A 24,958-nucleotide genomic window follows, 5' to 3' on the forward strand; every position below is an offset into this window, starting at 1 on the left:
GATCACCAATCAGTGTGCAAGAGTACTGTTTAATCAGACTGAAATCTGTGTCTAAGTAAAGTTATGCATTGGCTTTCTAGTGTATGTTAAGACTTTTAAAGAAATTATCCAAGTTCTGATCTTACCGGTTCCTTTTTCACAGGAGTGCTGTGAGCTGCAACACCAGAAAATTGTTCTAATGCATTCTGGTGCTCTTCCCTCAGCTGCTGTTGCTGTTGCTGTTGTTGTTGTTGCTGCTGCTGTCCTTGGGCCCCTGTCCCACCTGATCCTTGTTGACCCGAAGCTTCTTTCTGCTCTTGATCCTGATCCTTTGATTCAGAATCTGATCCAGATTCTGTAGTCATGGTTGATTATTCTACAACACAAATAAAACTATTCAGTATCATAAAAAAATCGAAAGAAGGCAAAAACTGAATTGACAAACAAGTAAGATGGTTTTAAGTGTGGGTGGCAAAGTTAAGACCATTTGTGGGTGACGGGGAGTCACACCCACCCACCTATCTCTTCACACAAGGGGATTTTTTTATTAGTTGTCTTCACACCTGCTCTCCTGTCCCCTCACCACACTTAGATGGTCTGAATTTGTTTGAATGCAGATTCTTCGTAACTCTGGTCACTGAATCCAGCTACCAGAACTAGTCCTACCTAGGGACTTGTTTAAGATTGTAGAGGACTATAAACCATTTGTCAGATAACTAATCACCCTTTGTCCAACTCTTCCAACAGAATCCCAAGGAAATAAAATTGAAAACATCCTGTTCCTGCTTGGCGGCTCAATGCAAAATCTCTGTGCGACTCAGGAATATCACAAAAATAAGGGTCTCACCATGGCCTGGCTGTAGCCCATGACACACCTTTTAAGCATTTAGACAATTTTAAAACTCAAGAGTAAAAGTTTTCAAATGAATAAATGCAGCATTGTCACAATTTGAATCTATCAAAAACAAAAGTATGACCGTAACGATCTGATTTTGTTAATCACCATGTAATTTGCCTTAAATCTGGTAGCCATAATAATTTATTTAATTGAGTAACTATGCAATTAACAGAGGGGAAATACTCCTTTAAAAAGAAAATCAGTATTTTTGCTGATAAGGACCTGTCCACTACCTACTGCTATGTTCGCATTGTGATGTTCTTCACTAATCATCAATTATCACTGTAGGGGTCACTTTAGTAATGACTCAAAATCATCACTTAGATGGCCCACCTCAAACTCTTCCCAATTAAATATATTGTATGGGGTTGCCTATCTTCAGAAGGGTGGACTAAAAGTATAACAAATTTTAACTATGGTTTAATCATGTGATGGCTGAACCAGGCCACTGTATGAAAGTCTAGTATTATAATTTAGTAAAACAGCCCTAGTAAAAATAACAAAATCCATTCTTGCAATCCTACTGAAAAGTTATCTATGGAAGTTACAGAGCAAATCGTACATAAAAAAGTTTATGAAAATAGGTTTGATGTATTTATTTAACAAAATTTATATATCACTTGATTGTAACAAAAACCTCTACACACTTTACAAAAATATAAAATAAAAACATTTAAAATATAAATTAAAAAAGTAAAACAGGTTTTTTTAAATGATAAAAGTGTGCGGGGGTGGGGTGGGGGTGTGTAGCCTAAAATTTGTAGTCTGCAAATAAACAACAAAGGAAAAGAAACTGGAAACACGGGGTGCAAATTCTCACATGAAGTTTATTGCAACATTTCTTTTTTAAGGAAACAGCAATAATAAACAGTGTAACTTATTGACTTCACTCCATACCAAAAACAAAAAGAGTATTTGTGAAAGGCATTATTATAGCCAGATAGCTCTGGAAACCGAATACAAATGAACAATAAATATTTCATCAAGCAATTAAGGAGGAAAGAAGGGTTCACTAAAATGGCTCATTACAATCCTCAATAGACTCACTTTCAAAAAAACCATTCAGGTCTAATCTCCTTCTTTTCTGACCTTTTTTTTTAAAAAAAGTATTTTTCTTCTGATTTCCTTGCTGAGCATTTGCTTTCTTCTTTTCCCTCTGATTGATGACTACAGTGCACTTTCTGTAAAGGCTTCACTGGGATAGTTCAGCTTATTGCCTCATCACTTTTTTGTTGGAGAAACATCATTAGTACAACCTATTGCTTCTATAGTTGCTGTAAAGTGCCTTGTTTACAAGGGGTGCATGCACACATATTATTCACCATTTAAAAGCTTGATTAATTGAATGCTTTAAAAGACAATATGTGTTTGAGACAGAAGTTCATCAGCAATTTGTCCCAGCTATGCACAAAGTACTGTAATTCTCTGTCTTTTCTCTAGTATGGAACATGTAGAAATATCATCAGTGTATGATCAAGATTTTGCCCCTGAACTAAAATGTGACCTGACAACTACATAGCTGGTAATTATAAATCACTAACGTTTCTTAAATTTCATATTTATTATGCTTGAGTTGCTTACATCTTACTGTATCCTGGAGAAGAGCATGGGTGACAGTAGAAATCCTCCCAGGGGACAAGGATATATACTGCATTATTTTGTGAGTTTATTAAAAGCATGCAAGATCTGCACGCCTGCCTAGCCAGCATGAGGTTACCTGTATATTTCATTTCCCCCAATACTATCACAAGCCCCTGAAATGAGTCTAAGATGTCTTGCTGTTGTTTAGTCGTGTCCGACTCTTCGTGACCCCATGGACCAGAGCACGCCAGGCACTCCTGTCTTCCACTGCCTCCCGCAGTTTGGTCAGACTCATTCTGGTAGCTTTGAGAACACTGTCCAACCATCTCGTCCTCTGCCGTCCCCTTCTTCTTGTGCCCTCAATCTTTCCCAACATCAGGGTCTTTTCCAGGGAGTCTTCTCTTCTCATGAGGTGGCCAAAGTCTTGGAGCCTCAGCTTCATGATCTGTCCTTCCAGTGAGCACTCAGGGCTGATTTCCTTAAGAATGGATAGGTTTGATCTTCTTGCAGTCCATGTGACTCTCAAGAGTCTCTTCCAGCACCATAATTCAAAAGCATCAATTCTTTGGCGATCAGCCTTCTTTATGGTCCAGCTCTCACTTCCATACATCACTACTGGGAAAACCATAGCTTTGACTATATGGACCTTTGTCGGCAAGGTGATGTATCTAAGATGTCTAGAATGCTTCAATATCCTATTCTGTTTTTTCTATGTGGATCATATTGAACTGTGCTAAAACATGCAACAGGAATCAAAATGTCTATATTTTAATAATATAGTAAATTGGGCCCAAATTTTCAAGAAATATCCACATGGTTCAGTGATACAAGAATATAGAAAAGGCAACAGGAAGCAAAAAAAAAATACAATCTATGGGCAACTGCTTATATGTATTGTTTTTAAAGCGATATAAAATAAAAACATTCGAACACAATTTACATTAATGGCCGCTCGGTCACTGGTGTAAATTCTGTAAAGATCTTAGGCAACACAACTAACATTTAATCAAATCAATAGTTTTTAACTATAAGAATTTATGGATCTCACGACACCCATTTTCTGTTCATGATCATATTATGCTCATTAGTGCTGTCATATATTCAGTTTACTTTAAAATAATCAACAGTAAAATGCCAACAGAAACCAGAATGATGTGTCTTCAAGAGACTTAATTTATTTTTGCATTGGTTCTTTGTTCTACACATTGACTACTACAGCACATACGAAAATACCCTTACTTTATGCAAATGAGGTTATTTAAGCATTGCCTTTTAGTTTTTCTCATCTAGGTAGATATGTTTCTGTGAATGTCTCTCTATGCTCAACATCTAAATGTGAATGAGACTGCCTCACACTTTTAAAATGGTTATCCTAAACTTAACATATGCATACTAATAGGCTCCAACTCCTAGGGGCCAAGGTCCTTTTGCCCCCCCAATTGAATATTTTAGGGGGCTCCCTCCCCCCAAAGTTGTGCATTTGCCACATCTTGTGATAGATTATGTGGGGTGGGGCTTACATAAAGGTAAAGGTACCCCTGCCCGTACGGGCCAGTCGTGTCCGACTCTAGGGTTGTGTGCCCATCTCACTTAAGAGGCTGGGGGCCAGCACTGTCCGCAGACACTTCCGGGTCACGTGGCCAGCGTGACAAGCTGCATCTGGGGCTTACATACCCCTCCCCATATTGTATTCAAGTTGGAAACCCTGCTAGCAATTAGAAAAACAGTATATATTAAAATAAAAAAAATCCTTCCAGTAGCACCTTTAAGACCAACTAAGTTAGTTCTTGGTATGAGCTTTCGTGTGCAAGCACACTTCTTCAGATACACTGAAACAGAAGTTGCCAGATCCTTTCAGTGTATCTGAAGAAGTGTGCTTGCACACGAAAGCTCATACCAAGAACTAACTTAGTTGGTCTTAAAGGTGCTACTGGAAGGTTTTTTTTTATTTTGACTATGGCAGACCAACACGGCTACCTATCTGTAACTGGAAGTATATATTAAGGCAGCCTTAATATTGAACCGTGACACTGGGCAGAGATTTTTAACAATTCCCTCTACACTGAGGGGATTTTTTAAAAATTTACACTGGCCACAGAAACACAGTGCCAGCAGACCTTCAAAACACACATGCCCACATTAATGCATAACAACAGCTGTTTCCTATATATGATTAGCCTATTTTTGGGGGGAATCCCTTTTTAAAAATCATTGAAACCATTTGCGAAAAATGGACATTTGAATAGAAGCCTTCATTTCAAAATTGTAAATGCCATTCTTATTAATATCAGGGCTTAAGTTTAAATTTGCAACTACTCAAACATTTTCTCCCAAAAATGAACTACGATCTCCTAAAAATGGAGTTTGTGATCCTTCTTTGTGCTAGGTGTAACATACAAACAAAGAGTAAAAGGCAAAAGTAGGGCACAAAGACAGATGTTCTGTGCCATCAAGCATCCATCACAGTGGTTGAACAGAAGATTAAATCTTAGGTTATTTTCCACATTAAGGGGAAAAATCCTTTTGAGTTTAACCATGAACACTGGTCTCTCTTCAAAGTCATACAGCTTGACCCTGAAAACATCTTCCAGGTGCACCTTGATCAATTGCATATGTTTCCAGGATTGAACTAGCAGCTGCAACCACAATCAGTTTCAACTGAACACTGACTGGAGTAAGCAAAGTAAACAAACCCTAACTTTTACTCTTAGTCATCAAAAGAACTGTTTAAAGAATTCTCTCCTCCCCCACAAATCATCCCTTTTTGTACCTACTGGGTTATCCTAATTTATGTTCCAATTTAGTACACACACTACAATATGATCCTTGATGTCTGCTTGCTTTCGTTTAAACTTTGTAATTGTTTGGGATAAAAAATATTAAACTCCTGATAATAGACTCGTCTTCAATTCATGGGTCAGATCCTGACTAATGATAATAGTAGCACTACTGCCATATGAATGCATAGATAGATAGATAGATAGATAGATAGATAGATAGATAGCACTATAAATGTTAAACACTGCTAATACAAACAAAATCTAAACCATTTCCATTTTTGTCTTGACTTCAGAAGCTTGTGGTATATGAGCGGATCTCCGATGCAAGGCTAGCAGTTGCATAATTTATTAATAGGTTGAGAGTAAGTTCATGTCCATTAGACGAGCAAATTATAGTTGTATCTATGCAATCTATTGGTTTCCACTGGAATAAAGTACATTAAAAGGAACTGCTTCTGCCAGCTTGTCACTTCTGGCAACATATGTACATGAAAATTAATAATCACTCACGGCACAAAAGAAACAGGGTATTTCTAGAAGATAATTATATCTTTTGGGAAGTTTTTGTAAATACATGCATGAAAAGTCGAATAATGAAATGAAGACGACAGTAATTGCAGAGCATAACCCATCAGATAGTTGTTTCTATTCTAGTAACTCACTCTTTTCATTTCTATTGGTGCCTCTTAATTAAAACACGACGTACAACCAATTTCTCCATTCTGAGTGCAAGATCCACTTATACTGCTTGTCTGATCCCACAACAGAGTTTGAGTGGGATTTACAGACAAAAGTGTGGCGATTCAAGCTGAACGACTTTGCGTACACAGAGGTTATCTACATTGACATAAATTAACAGCAACACTATTGTAGCAATTCAGCATTCTTTTTTAAACTTGGGTGGGGGGCGGTGTAAAAAAGTATTAAGCAGATAATGGCTTACAACAGTAACAAATTAGGAACATAGGAAAGCTACTAAGACAGACCATTAGTTCATCTAGTCCAGTACTGATGACTACCTGCAGCATTTCATGTTTCGGACAGGATTGGGTAGTTTTCCACTCCACCCAAAGGTACCGGTAACCAAACCTGGAAATGTACCACTGCTTCCTAGAGGTATTGAACCAGGTATTGAACCTAGGAACTCGTGCATATAAAACAGATGTCCTTGCTCATAGATAACTACCGAGCACATAAAAATCTTAAATCCACAGAAATTGGACAATTTCTAAGCACGTTATTTATTATTGTTGTTGTTTCAATTTATAACTCATCCTTCCTCCCGAAGGAGCCTACCTGTATGTACAATCCAAAATATTAACCTACCTGACTTGGATAATATTTGTGAAAGGCAACTCCTTTCCCACACTTCCTTCATCTGCTGTGCCGATTTGGCCACAGTTGCTCTGCAATAATTACTGTGGGTACCTCATCTGGGCAACAATCCAGAAAATGGCTCAACACAAAGTCATGTAAAACTGTTCTAGTTAGCTGAAACACCAGTTTCCAGACAAAAGATAAAGACACAAAGGATGCTCTGGTGCTTGCATGGAAGTTCACTCATGCTGTCCTAAGTAGTTATTATTCTGGATCGGCATGATTATGAGTTCGCTGATGCTGTAGAAGAATGTTTCAGGGACGGGAGCAGGATTCCTGAGCAAACTATCATTCAAAGCCTGTACGCTAGAGTTACAGCTAGAACAGGTTTTCCCGTAATGGTGTTTTTAACAGGATTAGGAGAAATGGAAGAAAACACAGTAATCTGAGCAAGGAAGCAAAACAACACACACCCACACCAACACACATGCATCATCCTGACTCCACATTTTACTATTTAACATACCATTGCTAGAAAACCTGCTTTAGCTGCAACCCTAAAGAGAGAACCAACAAGATCTGCTTATTAACTTCAGTTAATTGTTTCAAGATATATATTTTTTCTAACTATGAACATGGTTAGTTGATTCCTTACTAGGAAAGGGTAGAACCTCTTTGCCACATTTTGTTTGGTCTTGGTTCATTCCGACCTTAGGAAACCCCTCTGGTGAATCCTTGTCCTGAATTTTAAGTACTTTGTGAAGTGCTTTCTTTGTCATACCAAAGACTTTACCAAAGAACACTAGCACTTAAAAAGACAGAGGTGCAAGTACCTTTTGTCCTGGCATGTTGAGGAAAGTTTCACTAGACTTCAAAGCCAGCAGTAACTCACTAAAAGCAATTGAGCTTTAATTTGAGACATGGAATTGAGTCAAGAGTTCTTGGACTTTGAGACATGGTGATATGCCTCAAAATATCATTGGGAGAGCAAAAACTGATGCTTAACAATGCTTAATTTTAATTTAATTTATGCAGTCCTCCAGGCCTCTTTCTCTTGCCCTCAAGACTCTCACTAGGCCATGTCCTCTCACTGGTCCTGCTCTGCATCCTCCTTGCATTTTCTGCCTAGCTGTGATAATGTCTCTTGTTGACCTGAGAGGAAACGGGAAGGTGGTGCTTCTGTGTTAGTTTTATCTCTGGCTTCTGCATGAATGAAATTTAGTCTACCATACAAGTAAGAGAAATATCCCTAATGTGGCCCCTGGTAGATCCCCATGAGGCAATGTGGCCCTCGAATTTATAACTCCCAAGTTATAAAGTTATTCAGGGCAATTGTCTTTGGACTGCTCCTCAGAGATGCAAGCATAATGAGGTTATTCAGAGACTATGGCACAATGCAAGTTATATCTTTTGGGGAGTCATTTACTTGTGCTAGTGTATAGTTTTGTCTTGAACAACAACAAAATACTGGTTGTAAATAAATACACACTGAATTTGGCTCTACTGAACATACATTTAAGCTCTGAAAATCATTCCATATAAAAATGCTCCATGATTTCAGAAATGCCCTGGGGTTTTATAATGCTTAAGGCACATATGCAGGACATTACACTTTAGTCACACACCACACACATATTCTCTTTGCCTCTTGGGTCCTGCGGCAAACAGCTGTCATTAATATTCACCCCTTCTGCTAACACTTTCCTTAATCCCAGTAGGGCTTCCTAGCCTATAATTAAACTTTCCAGCTGCTGCACTGCTAGACAGAACCCAAATGGATCATTTGCTTTTAAAACATCCCCTCTTTGCTAGTCCAAGGATGAATTCGAGGAAACTTTTTTCACAATGTCATGGTTCATTCTATTTCTTCCAACCTATGTCATGTACTAAGTGCTTCACATTCCCTAACATTACATTCTGACATGAATGGGCAGCATTTTCAAAAGTGCTACCTGTTTCATGTTCAGAACTACTTAGTGAGAGTTGAAAAATCTGAATGCATGGATGCGATGTTAGTATCCGAGGAAGGGTTTTGTTCAGTTAGAGTCAGGGAAAGCTAAGCTAAGGGGTAAAAATCGTAGTTAAGCAACAATCTTAGTTTAATGGCAATTTTAAAAAACCAAAGTAGCAGAAACACAATTAAAAGAGAGATGTATTATTTACATGCCAGAAATGTCAAATCTTTAAAAGGAATGAATACATCCACAGAAATACTCTTCAAAAAATTAAGAAGGTACTAGGAAATTACTGCTATCCAATTAACGAAAATTCTGATCTTCCTTCAGACAGGGAGGTGCAGCACGTACACCTCAACAACAACTAGAACCAGGATTTTAAAAAAATATAAGAAACTTCTTCAGCTTGAAGCCTAACAACCTATCATCAAGTTACACCACAAGTATTTCAGTGGAGCTCATCTGAAATGTCCCTGAACATCTCATCTAATTTCTCTCAGCATCTTCAAAGCATGCAACCTGGCCTTGCAAATGAACTTCTTCCCCAAAAGCCAACATTGTGTTGCATCACACACACTCCCAAAGTGTTTACTAAACAGGGATTAAACTTCTACATACAAGCAAATCCTATGATTCATTCTGAATCAAAATATAACCAATTTTCAAAAAGGAAATCAAAGGCACTTCTCCCACTACATAAAGTAGTACTGCTACAATAAATACATTAATTTTTTATTGTTATTTTAAATATATTGTTACTAATGATTACTTGGTTTACTAAAGTATGCACAATGTCTCTTTTTTCAAGTTACATTTTCTACAGATCAGTTTCATATGTTGAGACCTTAGTGTTACATTTGGAAGAAAAGAAGGAAAGAGGTGGAGGGGGGCATGGTGAGTGGGGTGGGGTGGGAATGCTTCTGTTCTACTTAGTATATGTGTGGGGTTTTGTGTCAGCGTCACTTGTGTGGGAATACCTTTATGAACTCCATTCAAAGGAAAACTGGCAAGTGCCCACCAGCCATCTCAATAAAGCACTGCCCCAAATGAATTGCTTAGCCTCCTGACAACAGCAGCATTCTAGGTCACTTACCCTTTTTGTCTCCCTCAAAATATTTAAAGTGACAACATGCCTTGGCTGTCCATTTTGAACAGCACAGCAGAGATAAAAAGCAAGTACTCCGGATACCCGAGATTTCATGTTGGAAGTGCTTAACAGTTTAAACTGAGATATTCTCCTTTTCTGAAACAGTCTTCTGTTTAAACAAGGGAAGATGCCAAAGTATAAATTTAAATGGTGGTATCAAGCTGATCTTCTTTCACTCATGGAGATTATTTTGATCAAGTTGATGCCTTTGCTAATGGAGGAAGCAAGGTCAGGGTTTTGCCAGCAATCCCCTTCCAAAAGCAGCTCTGAGGAGTTTGGGGGACTCCTCAAAACAGGGTAGAAAGTATTGTCAGAGCTTCAAGGTGAAGAAAAAACTGGCATGCCCTCCTCTTTCAATAGTGGAGGTGTTTGGTGGATCAACACTCTTCTGTAAATGCAAGGGCACCAGCTGCATTCCACCCACTGGAATTAACACTCCTAACTGACCCATGTGTAGATTATGCTATTTTATTTTTAAAAGGCTATCTCCATTTTGTATGTTTAATAACTAGACAGCCCTGGCAAAACATATATTCACATCTGCAGTGATTTTACTTCAAAACGATGGATCTGTTGTTTATTTTACGAGTTTACAAGATACTTAACTTCCCGATCATAAACATGCTAGGCTAAGAAAGTAGGTGGTTATCAGCAGGTTTACCAACAGCTGCATAAGCAAAACCTTTATCAAGTGGTATAAAGGCATATATATATCACTGGATGAGAGTTAGAAATGTAAGGGATTCTAACTGAGATTTTGCATTAAGGAAGTGCAGCTATAGCTATAGCTATAGCCCAGCTATAGCTTTACCCCAAGTTCAGCATGACACATCTATAACATAAAATGTGAGACATCCCTACATCAAAGGACAGGCTATGGAAAACACTGCTTCACCCTTTCTCTAATTAACACCATGCCGCAGGCTTGGAGAAAGAGAAATGGCACTACAGCAACTGCTGTTTAGGATGGCAGGTGTTTAAAAAGGTAAGCCTATGTGAAATGTTTACAGCTGGAAATTTAAGCAAGTAAAAGATGTACCGTAATTTGGTAAAATATATAATTTTTTGTTAGCTGTTGTAGATTTGGTCATAGTTCAGATTGGAAAATGTGTTCATGCACATTAATAAAAATATATATCACTTCTGGTGGCACAAGATTAGACCATGATGAACATGTTCATTCAGATTAGCTGATTATATAAACAAACAACTCCTTTTGGTTGCCTTTTGGTTGTTTTTATTTTTAATATGGGGGGGGGGGCCTCAGCGTGTGTGTGAAGACCTGGTGAAAGAAAAACAATAAAACGGAGGAGAGCAGTACAATTTCTGCTTTGCAGCAACAGTGATGTTTCTAAGAACAATAAGGGGCTGAGGATAACAATTTCTTCTGCATAAGAGATAATTAAAGAGAAAATAAAAATAAGTAGGAACTTAACACAAGAATGGGCAACAATACCACTTTGACAGAGCTACACTTGATGCAGGAACTAATAGGCTCCTTGAACCAGCTGTGTGCAAATTACAATGTCATTAACTGAACACAATTTACAGCCAAGAATATATAAATGCTCTTAAAAATGTATTCCCCCCCAATAAAAGCAGAGTATATTGTTCTGATACTTTCTAAAAATTTACTTCTAGTCAAAGTTGTTCTTACAGCAGCGATTCATGCATAAGTTCCTCTCACATCCTGTTGTCATATTTATTATTTCATATCACACAACTATCTCTCTATACAATTGTAGCTCTCAGTAGTTTCCCAGATATCATTAAAATTAGATGGCCTATGCAGGATGACTTAAGAATGCTCCCTACAAGAACCTTTTGTACCTCTTGTATCAACATGACTAAAATTTTAAAACAAGCCTTTTACTTGCTTCAACTAGCATTACTGGGACTTGCACATACTACCAGATCTGCATGAAATCACTACAGCCAATACAAGAATCTGAATATCGTTTGTTAACAAGAACTCAGTCGTTCCTTCAAATCTTTCAACGGAATGTATTCAAAATGCCACTGAGACCATTCCAATGTCACTCATTTATGCTGAATGTCTCCTTTTGAATGATAATGTGGGTGAAAGTTTTATCAAACTTCTCTGTTCTGCAACAATAATTAACAGTGTATGGATAGTAAAGGGAAATGGAGAAGAGTACACTTGGAGATACACAGTGTACATGAACATTTCAAAAGGTTGCATTACTTCCTTGGCTTAGACTGAAGCAACTACAGCTTTTATAACTTTTTTCAGTGCTGACAGAGAAACAAACTATTTTTTTTTAGTGCTACAGATGGCATTCATCTCTATCTTTCCCTATCATTGAATCTAGATGTGGTAGTGCAACTGATGGGAGTTGGGAGTCCGACAAGATTTAGACTCTACAGAGCCACATTCCCTATTGCTTGTGCTCTACTGTAGCAAATGCCTGCTCTCAAGATAACTCCTGGTACTGAAGTTTCTGAAATGCTGATATTTAGTAGGCTCAAACCATTAAACTTAGAAATGATTACGCTTCCAGCTCTCCTTTTATGATATAAAAATGCAATAAAATCTCTCAGTTTACCACAATGGCATGCTAAAATTGCATTCCATTTTTTTTTTAAATTAAAATTTGAGAAGCACAGCTTTACTCTGTGTTCCCTATAAATAATGCTATATAGGGTTCCATGGCTTTTGTCTTGCTTATAACCCTGAATATTGGTGTATACGGCACATTAAAATGGCTTGTTTATAACTTATAATTCTTGACATTATATATTACAGTTGCTCAAATAAATATCTATAGTTTTATTACGAAGTCAGCAAAAATAGTAAACTCTACTAAATTTTGGATGCAAGTTGTTGAGCTCTGGCTCAACAATCGTTGGATTGTGCCATTCTTCTTTACTAAAGCTTATTTTCATCATTTTTGACAAAACAGATTTAGTGACCTACACACAGAATCTACACCATTAAGTTCAAAAGAACTGGAAATCCTGTTCTCTATTCTGCACTCTCAGTCTGTTGCAGTAGAGAGAATTATTCACATTGCTCACACTGCTGCTCCAACAAAGTAATCAAAAACAGCAATGTGCTGGCACCAAACTAAAAGGCCCTTATAATTGCCATGTTTCAAATTCCATTTAGTCAGCCCCTAGCAAAGAGGCTACAAAACTCTTTAATAAATCATAAAACCAGAGGGGGGAAATTAGGTCATCTTGTCCATCCCCCAACATTTTAAACTTGCATTCTCCATTGTACCACTGAATACTCGGTCAACTTGTAAATGATTCAAGTGATGGGATTTTTACTGGCCCCCTGGAGAAACTGCTCTATAGTCCATGAGTGAGCTCTTTCCTGATAACACTTTCTCCACCTATTTACCCATTTTAGAGGATAACATATATATTGTATTGTATTGTATTGTATTGTATTGTATTGTATTGTATTGTATTGTATTGCCATTACTATTTTCACACTTTTTGATAATTTAGCAAAAGACTTTGCATTGTTTACTGATTCCCACCACCACAAAAACCTTACTGCTACTTAAGAAACATTCTGTAACCCATTGTAATTTGCTGCTATCTGTGTAATTTAGGGGCACAAACGAATGAAAATGTGTTACCTACAACAGTAGTAGATGTGTGCACGCACAAAGTTCCAAATTATTTCATTTATTTAGTAGATTTATATCTCACTTTTCAATTGGAGTCCCCAAAGCGGCTATCAAGCATTTATGAAACACAACACATGCTCAAGAAACAAAACAAAACAACCATGCCCCCTGAAGCAGAAACCAGCTTTAAATATTCCTTCCTACAGGGCAGTTGCTAAACATTAGCTCTTATGATGGTCAGCCCTGATGCTACCTTTGTCTAACTCCCTCACTGTCTTCTTCCTTTTCACAGGGCACTTGATGTCAGTTGGCTCTCTGACATTGCTTTGATATCAGAAAAAGCAGATTGTTTCCTGAGCAGCAATACTGGATTGGGAGGGGGTGGGGGAGGACAGTGGACAACCAAGTGGGTGACCAAAAAAGCAGTGCTACCGAAGAGATAAAATGTAAATATTTGTATTTATTTATAAAAGTATTTATATACTGCCATTTCAGAAAATATCAGGGTGATGTACTAAAAAATGTATACAAATCATAAAACACCATTAAAAACAGTGCAAAATAATCATTAAAATGACTGGCTAATTGAGAATATTTTAACCAATTGCTTAGGCCTGTCTGCATAAAAAGGTCTTCAAGAGATGCCTGAAAGTCAAAAGCAAGGGTGTCTGCTGAACCTCTGCAGCAAGAGTGTTCCACAGCATGGGCGCGTGACACCAAATCCCCAACTTCTATTGGAGTCCAGTCGGGCCTCCGTATCTAAGGGAACAACCATCATTGTCCATCTAGATGATCTCAGTAACTAAGCTGAGATATAAAGACTCAGGCAGTCCTTAAGTTATCCTGGATCCAAGTGATTCAGGGCTTTGTACATCAACACATGAGCTTTGAACCTGACCCAGAATCGTATGGGCCTGCAGTGCAGACCTTCTATCAGAGGTGTCACATAATGTTGAAGGTCTGGCCCCATCAGCAGCCTAGACACTAACTTATGCACTAGCTGGAGCTTCCAGACCAGGCCCAAGGGCAGACCACATAAAACAAACATGTAGTGCATATCAAAGTCCTAAGTTATCATAAAGAACACATAGAATGCTGACTTTATGCTTGGTAGCTTTTCTCCAGCTTTTACACATCTTAACCAAACAGATACAAGTGTGGAAGTACTCGTATAATATTTAATGTACAATTCTTCCTGATATCCAACCATGGTTATTTCCACCACTCATGCATGTAATGGTCCTATTTTAAATAAAATCATAGGATTGCAGAATTGAAAGAGACCATGAGGGTCATCTAGTCCAGCAGTGTGCAATGCAGGAATCTTTTGTCCAACATGGGACTTAAACCCACGACCCTTAAATTAAGTGTCTCATGCTCTACTGACTGAATACATTTATATTACTGCAAAATTGAAAGTGAACAAACTTCTTACATCAACCCTTATGTGAAAGCATGCTACTTCTTGTTCACTTCAAACTGATTGCCCTTCAATTTTAAAGCAATTAGCTAAATCCTGGCTCTTGCAGTGTGAGACACCATGAGACAAGAGCGATCTTTCCACACTCTATTACTGATCGTATCTGCTAGTGCTATTATATTCTCTCTTTAGTCAACTCTCTGCTAAGCTGAAGAAACAATCACTATTTGTTACATTAGCAGGTCCACACCTCCTGTTATCTGTTTGACCTCCTCTGTAACTCTTCACATTCTAATGTAGTCTCCTTGAAGGTGATTATATATATATATATATATATATATATATATATATATATGGCATTTATAGCCACACTTTAGTCAAAAAATCTCTTAGGGAGCCTACAAAAATCAGTATTAAAATAGTGCCTGTCCTCAGGCTTACAACCTAAAAAGACATCACACATAAAGAAAAAATAGAATGAGAGGGAAGAGGGGAAAACAAGCTCAAGTTCTTAAAGTCAAAATTAGATATAACAAGAATTTTAAATTATATTTTAACATCTCTATTCTATATCTCACATTTATAATTTCTTTTTATTTAAAAATATATTTATCTTCTTGAAATTATATCTGAACAGCTGGAGAAATGCAGTACATGTAATAAAATTCATTTGCACACAAAACGTCAGTATTGGGAACAGCAGAATATTATTTCTCTTCTTGGGTTGCACTGCTAAATGACCTTGAGTGGTTATATCACTCACTGCTTTCTTTTTCTCCTCTCCCCCATCATCTATTTTTATCATGCATCTCTTCAATGCAGGTACCACTGTGTATGATATTTATAGGCTCTTGTGCATTAGAGATTCCACAGAAGAGGATGAGAAACAGAACCGTAATTTCAAAAGGACTTACTGTTCAGAAGTACCATTAAAATTGGAAACTACTCATATTCTGATTAACACAGGTTTTGGCTTCAACTTAGCTTGCCTTTAAATAAATATGAACTGCTTATATAGGCATGAATTCAATCACCAGATACCAATCCTGAGTTGGACATGGTGCTAACAATAACAATCCATGTCTGAAAGTAGAGCAATATACACTGGAGGAAAGAGCTTGGATTTTGGCCAGGGCCTGACGTGCCTTCAGACCCTAAATAAAATATTTACGGAGGCCCTGGGGTCCCCAAATTTGATAAGTGGTGCCATTCAAATGGTGTGTGCGCACCACATATTGTGATCAATTATGTGTGGTGGGGCTTACCTGCCCCTCCTATTTTATATAAGATGGCGCCCCTGCACACAATTATCTCCATGGTGCAATGGTGTTTGACACAGTGTGTGTTGAAATCCACTCACTGAAGGATAGACAAGGCCCTTTGTGTAGCGATACATTAAGGAAATGGGCTGATGCTATGACATAGCACCCATGGAGTGGTCCGCAGCAACCAGCATGGCCCTAATGATGTCACTGGCCCATACTGGGTATTGCTAGACACTTCTTGGGTACTAAACTAATGGCATCTGCACAACAGTATTCAAGCCACAGATGTTCCTCCTACTTTGATGTCCTGAGCTGTGTTGTTATATTTTACAAAGTGAGAAAATTGCTCTCTTTAGGCTTTAATGTAGGCTTTATTTAGGCCTAAACCAAAACTAAACAGAGTCATGCTTCTTCCACCATATATAAAAGAGTTCAAAGCTACCACAGATGAATAGCAGATTCTTTTTAATAAGTGTTCTGACATGAACTATATTTCTGTTATGGCACACATGATGCAGTTCAGAGAAACATACTTCTACCACTGCTAATCCTTAACCATCCAGGCAAGAACAAATCTATATAAATAGATAAAGGGAACTTACAAGTGTCTCTCATACTTCCTTTTGCCCCCATTCAAAATTACTTGCTCATCCAGTTTTTAAAAATCTCCTAACATCCAGTGTTTGAGGGAAAAGGTCAACTGAATGCCAACCTAGCTAAGCAATGTTTCAATACTTCCATTTCAATTTGCAAAGGGTTTCATAATATGTGTTTGAGCAGCTAAGAGCGCAATAAAAATGGACACCCCCAACATGCTTCCATGTGCTGTAAAGATCTTGTTTGAAAAGGTTACAACAGAAAAATCCATGGGAAAGATGAAGAAGTCAGACCAAAAGTAGATTTTTTTATTCCAATATTAAATCTGAACTAGTAACATTACCTTTCCTTCAGTTTCTCTGTGACAAAAGAAATCTGCCCCCAAAAAACCAGCTCCCAATAGGCTATACATCCAACACTTGTCAAACTAAGAGGAGACCCACTGATTTCAGTGAGTTTTCTCTCAGTATGACTTAGTTGGATATCACCCAAAGAGTTTAGCCTGCCTTACCAATTGCATACACACATACATACATACATAAATACACACACTCTCTCTCATACACACACATACAGGAGCTGCTAATGAGAATAGCTATTGGCCATTGTACAAATTTTCTACAGCTCATGAAGAATATGCATTCTACTAATTTCTTAGTCAATATACATATTCTCCAACAGGCCTTGGGCATTGTTAATATCTCAACAACCTTTTATGAATTCTCTGGCCATTGTGCAAATGTCCCAACAGAAGTTGGGGGATGTGCCTATCTCAGCTACATTTTTACATTCTCTGGGCAATAGTGCCTGTTCTCCAGAAATTATGCATACATGCCCTTGGTTTCTATCCCTAGTTGAAAACTGGGCAAATCATTGCCTGCAAGCTGCAAGCAGCCTGCAGTTAAGAAGATATACACATTGGCCAAAGCCTCTTGGAAAATGTGCATACCGACTGGGAAATAAGTGAAAACAAACTGTGAATGTACACAATGGCCAGTTGTTATGTGCATTAGCTGTTCAGCTCACATTTCCCCTAACATATGTACAATACACACCTGGGAACAGATTTCACATGATTTATCTTCTGTGGAGAATACCACATCCCAGTTTAAATTTGCAATCATCAAAGAAATTTTACCACAGGGCAGATACACATATTTTAGTTTTACAGTGTGATATTAAGGTTGTGTTTTTTGTTTTAAAATCTAACTTCACTGTTACTTGCTCCTTAATAAATGTGCTTAAGATTGCAGCTTTAAGATGCAACCCTATATGGATTTGCTTGGAAACAAGCCTCACAGCAGTCAGTGAGGCCTACTTGCAGTAAGTGTATATAGATAACGCCTGCAAATTTTACCATTTTGTTTTACATTTGTCATTGTCCTCTTTGCCATATCTTTCTGTATGCATTCATGGTTGCCAATCCCATTAGCATCTGTATTACTTTTAATGTGGGATTCTCAAACCTAAAAGACAGGTTGTTCATCTCATTTCACTTTATACATAGCAAGGCCTGGGAGAAACCATGGTCATACCAAAACTAGTTTTCTTTCAGATGCTGTTGCTCATGCTATATATTTTGTTGATATTTCATGTGGTTAGTTAGGAGATTTCATATTTCTCAAGACGCCAAGTTGTATATTCATTTCAAATCTCAGATCAAATACAACTTCAATCTATAACTAGAAATCTTGTCCAACACTTTTGCTGGATCAGTGCAAGCCTATTCATTGCTATTCAGTTGGACGTGCCCTTGAAGTCAATGGGATTTACCTCCCAACAAATATGCATAGGATTACACATATTTGCAAACCTCAAGAGACAGGGTAGACTCAGGATCAATCTGATTTTGTTAGTACACAAAGTTAAATTATAAACTTTGCTGAAACTATATGTAATTTGTAAGGAGACACTGAATGGTCAGAGACAAAGTATCTTAAGACAACTAAATTTTAGTTTCTCAGAAATCCAGCAGATTACATTTCTCTAGAGGCCCCCATGCCTATAGTGACAACATGGTAGGAGACAGAACAAAAAGCCTGCAGAATCTCCCTTGCGGAAGCTATTAAGATGTGCCAGACTTTCACTTCCTACACTCTACTCTGTTTCTCCTCTTGGAGGACTACAGAAAACAGCAAGGTTGTTGGGTTTTTTACCAGTAATAACCACAAAGGTCATCTTCAGACCTTATGTCCACAAACAAACCAAAAGATGCTGTGTTAAGTTTTATGTTTTTGGACCACAGGAATACCCAATATCTTGCGATACCAGTTATTTTATTCATTGAATGAAGAAATAAATTCAGTAAGATTTATTTTGGTTACAGCTTTGTGAAATCAGACCTCATATTTATCAAAAATTAGTCTAAAGATAGGAAGACATTAAGCATGTTTCATAAATAATTCTATCAGCCTTTCTACTGGATAAGTAAAAGGTTAAAAAATTAATGAAACATATTTTATATAATATTAACAATAGTAGGCATGTTTAATTTAACTACTAAAAATCTAAAGTCTGGAAAGGCGCAATCATGAGCTGCCTGTTATAGAAATTAATTTTAGTTAGCATTTCTCTCAACATCCCTCCTAGCATACATTTCTTGGATGTTTTTACAACTCGTATTTCTTTGGTGAAGGCAGTGTTAAAAACTCATATATACATATATATACATATACATATGCACTAGGTGTCAAATGGCTCCTTAAAGCAGGGTTACAGTCATCAATGTGGAATATCTAGTTGCCATTTTTGGGCGACAGGGCTCAAAAGACTTTTGGGTTCCTGAAATCTGTTCTGATTGTACAGATAAAATAACATTCTACAGGATATGCTGTTAGTATGTGAAAACAAGCAAGATCCCAGGCATGCACTTCCAGGTGGTGGAGATGTCAGGCACCATCCTGGCACCCAGGCATCTTCACTTGGTTGCAAGTGGTCGATAGCCAGGTGCAAAATGTGCCTGGCAAATTTCAATTGCTGGGTAAAAGCAATCCATCAATCTACAGGTAATACATTCTGGTGAAATAAGTGTATCCCAGTTCTAGACACAGATGGAATGTAATCATATTTACAAAGTTGTATGTTTGTTTCTGGTTGTAGGCAAATAAAATAATTTATGTGTGCAGTCACATGGCATCTTGCTTTACTTGTTCATGATTGCTTTCAGAAACAATTAGACTGAATTATTTCTCTCTTTTGTTAAACTTAAGGCACTGGCCTGATCGCCTACACATGAAATCATATTGACATGAGTTCACTTGATTTAACTGGAGTTGTTGCACAACAAAATCTGCAGTGTATTTCGAAAACAACTGATTCATTACTGCTACCACTACTACTAATAATATTAATACTACTACTATTACTACTAATAATAATTTCTTATACCCCTGCCATCTGACTGGGTTGCCCCAGCCACTCTGGGCTGCTTCCAACAAAAATATAGAAAATATTAAGAAACATAATAATTTTTAACCACACAGACACACACAGCTTGGATAAAACTTCTGTTACAACACAACCAGAATTTGAAACATACGCTAATTTCTTCCTGTCTCAGCACTTCTTACTTATTTACTTATAATACAGTAGTGCATTCATCTGAACCATATAATCTTGTAAGTGTATTTTGTCCCAACAATGGTCTTCACAGACAACCTTTTCATCTTAATAATGTTGTGGATACATTAATGTTAAGAGAAATACATTCATGTATGTTGCTGCACATCTATTCTTCAAGGACAGCTTTGCTGACTCAACCCATTACCAATCCACATTCCTTAACAAACAATGAAATTTTCATAATTATAATTTGGGGAATAAAATTGTAAGTACATGGGCAATGAACACCGCTTTGACCTTTTGTCTTCAACTCAGCTTGTTTTATTTGCAAACACATATGCAAGCACAAACTCCGCATTCATCTCTCCTAGCCCCTCCTTCAAATGAATGTCCAACAGGGAAACAGTAGTTATATCTATTCAGCATTATGTATTATGATAAAATATGGCTCAGACAGACTGTCTCACTGCCCCACCCTCATTTCCTTGAGCCAAAGTGATGTCATGGTCAAAGCAGCAATAGGGACTCCATTGCTACAATTCTAGAGACTTCTGTGTCTCCACCCTCTTTTCCTATAACATTAGACTATAGCAGCAGTTAAGGTCCGCTCAAAGTTAGCTTACAACATGGCAGACACTTCCTGCAGTAACAGATAGTTTTATAAATCATCCACTGGCCTCATGAGGAGCTAGTTCAAAAACAAAGTGATATGAGTGTTGGCGGCATTAATATAATTAACGACAAACATTTATTTCCCTCCATGCCAAAATGTATTTAAGGTGACGTGCTGTTTCTACCCATGGACCACTGCCATTACCAGGATAATGACCACATTAGGTTGCAACCATGCTGCCAGACACACTGTCAAGTGGAAACTAGAAAAATAAACTTGTAGCAGTTTCTTTTCAGGATAGGTTGTCTCTTTATCCTGATGTATCAATTTTACTTCCACTCTAGCGCTCCAGTTCAATTCAGTGGTTATTAAGATCATGATTAGGACTGACATCCTAAATACATTTAACTGGGAGTATGTCCCATTAAACCAACTAGGCTTACTTTTTCATGGAATGTAAAAGGCTGCTCTGTAATATCACTACTAGCAGAGTACCAATATCACACTGAAATGCAATGATACATTTTAAATGAAGGAATCTGGGGCAGTTGAGTTTGCAGAACATAGTATTTCCCTTTTAACCTATGTAAAACAGAACAACATAGAACAACAGAGTGACAAGTGTTAAAAGTGCATTTTTAAACATTAAAAACCACCAGTTAAATTTGATAACTGAAGAATAAAACTAGGGAACCAGCAAATAATCTTATACATTTTTGCTCAGAAATAAGTCCCAAACACTTCAATGAGACTTAATAGATCAGGCTGCCTACATGTACACACCTTGATTCATCCTAGTCCTCTTTTTAAAAATGCATATTTTAAGTAACAACTGAATATGAAACTTCTCTAGGGTAAAGTCAAAGCTACTTTTTCCAGAACAAGAATAAATGTGCTTTCACTTGCAAAGAAACTGATGTGAAGAGGACTAAATTAGTCTTCTGAATACAAATTTAAGCTATATTAACTATACATCAGCTAAAATCACTATTCAAACAACACTAAACATGTTTTATAGAAGGTAATGAAGCAACCTACAGGAAAAAAATCGCATATGTAACTTTTAAAAATTATTGAAATAATATTTTTTAAGCATTTTAAAATAAAATCCAGCCCAGTTGATATCTTTAACGTCTTTTAACAAGAACAAGTTTCCTTGCAAGTTTCAACCACATGCTCAAAGATAGGACATGAAACCAGTTTTAAATGCTCGACAAAGTTTGATAACTGAACCACACCCTTTGAATACCAACCCTTCTCTCTACTTGCTACTACACTATGCATTACACCGTCCTCAAACCCTTGGCATCAAGGGGATCTTCATCATCACAGGGTGTAGAATTCACCCCACTTTGCGGTCAGGTAAGCGGTGGTGATCAGCTACTGAGTCATTCTTTCAAAGTAGCACTTACGAACGAGGAAAGTAACACTTCCAACCCTAACCCGCGATTTAAGCGCTCCGCTTGATTCCCGACTCAACTAGCCCTCTCCGAGCGCCTCTCTTTTTCCTCCCCCATCGCATACGTCTGATTAATACCAGCTGTTTCCCTCGATCTTTCCGTTTAAGCTCGCAGCAGCTTCTTCTTCCCCAACTTTAAGCTCAACTCTGCAGCCGAGAGACATGCAGCCATACGGAACCTTGGGATTGGGAATGCAAAAGAGAGCGAGCAGGAGGAGACAGCGCTTCCACTGCAGAGGTCCAGAGCTACAATTTACTATATAACCACACCCACCGCATTGCAGAAGCCACGAGCTGGGGAGAGGCGAAGTGGGGAAGGAGGGAGGGGAGAGAAGGAACAAGCAGGAACCCACGGGCGAGGCGGGGCGAGACATAGCACGATGCCAAGGCCAGTTCCCAGGCACGGGCTGAGGGCGGAAGCTTCTTTCCCCGTGCCTGCGCCAGACTCTGCAAAGGAGTTAACCGCCCAAAGTTGAAGGAGGCCCAGCAGGTAAGCAAGGAAAAGGGATGCACGATGTTGTGCTCAGCAAAAAGTCTGCCCAGAAGGATACCTGCTACATCAGACCACATGGCGTTGAAAGGGAGGGGAATGTTGCCACTTCCCCTACTTTGGGACGCCATCCTGCTGCGAAAACTGCTTCATAACCACCCCCACCGAAGTTTAGATAAGTTTTGTGGTTTTTTTGTGGGGAGGGTGTTTATTTACCTCACATCACATCCACGTCCCTCCACCTTTCAGTTCCCTAACGTTACTCAATAAAAGAGTACCACAGCCAGGAAGGTCAATATTGCCATGCTGGAAGAAATGGAAACGGCCAGTCATGGTGGGCGAAGGGGGCAACCTCGAGAAGATGCCCACGGCTGCGCCTGGGCCCCAAGAGAAGGCGTAGTGGGGGCGGAAGACGTATGACAAGCAGGACATCCTATCTCCTAGGAATCAAATCAAAGGCTGTACAGAAAGGGGGCAAGGCCACGAAGCCCCATGGAAAGGCACCATCTGGATGGCCACTGGGACAGCCCGATGCTGGATACTAGATGGGCCTCTGGCCTGATCCAGCTGCGCGCTTCTTAGGACGGGCACTGCTGAGGAAGGTAAGCAAGGCAGCCCCAAGCAGCCAGCTCTCACGGTGAAACGGAAGGGCAGCGCAGGCAGGAAGGACAAAAGCTTCTTGGTACCTGGGCTCGGTCTCTGCAGGTTTTTGCTATGCTCGTTGAGCCCGATGCAAGCGCCCTTTTCCGCCAGCTCACCGCAACCCTTCTCGCTCGTCTTAAGCCCAGACGACAGCGCCCTGCCCCAGCCGCCCCAGACTCCCTTCTTCCAGAATTCCTAAGCCCCAGGCAACTCCGGAGGGGGAGGCACTGCAGAGCCACAGCCACCCCGTCGCAGCAAAGTCAACTCACGCGCAGATTGCAAATGCTGCCCGTTCGCTCCATCATGCTCCACCCGCGCGCGCGCGCACCGAGCCCCCGGCCATTCCGCCGGCGCCCGGCTGCAGCCTAAGCATACCTTTCCCCGGCTTTCAAGGCAGACCGTGCCTTTCCGACTTAAGCCCCAGGCCATTCCCTGTTACTGCTTTATTCTGCTGCCTCCTCCCCCCTCGCGCGCCCTTCCTCCCACCCCTATTCATTTCCCTAAGTCAGCAGGGAGACCTTGGCCGGCGCTAGCAAATGCAGCAGGCAGCGAGTTCCCCGCCTAACTCAGATCTCCAAGCTCCTCAAACCAGGGGGACCACCAGGGGCCAAGGCCACAAAGCAGCCCCTCGCTCGGGGCGCGGGGAAGCAGCTTTCCTGCCTGCCAGCTCCTCGCCAGGGAGGAAGCGCCAGGAGAGCAGCTGCCCACCCCGCAGCCTCTCGGCTTGGCGCCCTTCTGCAGGCCGAGTGCATGCGAAATGTTCAACCACGGACAACTGTTAACTTAAAAATGGCTTCTAGAACATGCATCACGATTCACGGGAGACTTAAATCAATCGGAGCAGAAGGCGAAGGCCTTCGAGAGCCCCCTTTCCCTCCCCTCCCTCCCAGAGCCGCTTTGCAGAAGGAACGCGCGCAAAACACCACGGGAATAACGAGCAACCGCAAAGACTCAGAGGTCTGTGTACCTTGTCAAAAAGAGCGCTGCGAGGAGAGGAAGAGCCGGGACTCGGGATCCAAGTCGGCTTCCAGCACGTCACAAGGACGTGCAGCAGCTGCAGCAGCAAGAGCCACGCGTCAGCAGCAGCAGCAAGCACAGCGAGGCTCTACCCAGGACGAGCCCTCTGCGTTTTTCAGCAAATCAGAATTGTGCAGACGCCTCCCCAGACCCCCGAAAACGGAAAAGAGAAGCAAGATCCTGCCAGCTCTTAAAAAAAAAAAAAAAGACGACGAGCAGAGAAAAAAACTAACCTTCCAGTAAACAACAAAAAAGACCATATGCTAAAAACAACCCACCAAACGCACTTTTCTTCATCAGCAATGCAGATGTCTGGATTTACAAGATCCAGCTAATTTTGGCCACATCTCCTGAACCAAACATACCCAAAAGTCAATGGTGCAATAACACAATTGCAGTTAAAAAGAATAAGATCAGAAGCTGGCTTGACACAAGTCGACAATCTAGTGGCATGTCTACAATAATAATAAATACTAGCACTTCAGCACTACTAGCATCCTTTTACTTGGAAGTAGGTCACATTGGTTTCAGCGCAACTTACGTTTATGTAAGTATGATAAGGATGTCACATGTAACACTTAGCATTATACTGCACTACAGAGTGTTCAAAGCATTTTACATACCTGATCTTGCTA

General features: G+C 39.4%; 1 protein-coding gene across 23 annotated transcripts in view; it reads right to left on the reverse strand.

Annotated features, from left to right (window-relative positions):
- EPB41L3 (erythrocyte membrane protein band 4.1 like 3) overlaps positions 1-24,422 on the reverse strand; it is an 86,162-nt gene extending 61,740 nt beyond the window's left edge. For 5 of the 23 annotated variants that reach the window (XM_081013049.1, XM_081013055.1, XM_081013050.1 and 2 more), the window contains exons 1-2: positions 24,274-24,412; positions 126-355 (exon numbers count right to left, since the gene is read on the reverse strand). In XM_081013049.1, coding sequence (XP_080869175.1) covers positions 126-344 — 219 coding nt within the window. In that variant the 5' untranslated portion in view covers positions 345-355; positions 24,274-24,412. Of the gene's footprint in view, positions 1-125; positions 356-21,968; positions 22,178-22,252; positions 22,421-23,350; positions 23,373-23,575; positions 23,601-23,681; positions 23,703-24,273 lie in introns of those variants that run through there. The other 18 variants (XM_081013052.1, XM_081013051.1, XM_081013057.1 and 15 more) reach the window with 14 other exon arrangements.
- Between the last annotated feature and the right edge of the window lie 536 nt (positions 24,423-24,958).

The sequence above is a fragment of the Podarcis pityusensis genome (assembly GCF_964106645.2).
Source record: "Podarcis pityusensis genome assembly, chromosome: 7".
In the NCBI taxonomy this organism is placed as follows: Eukaryota; Metazoa; Chordata; class Lepidosauria; order Squamata; family Lacertidae; genus Podarcis; species Podarcis pityusensis.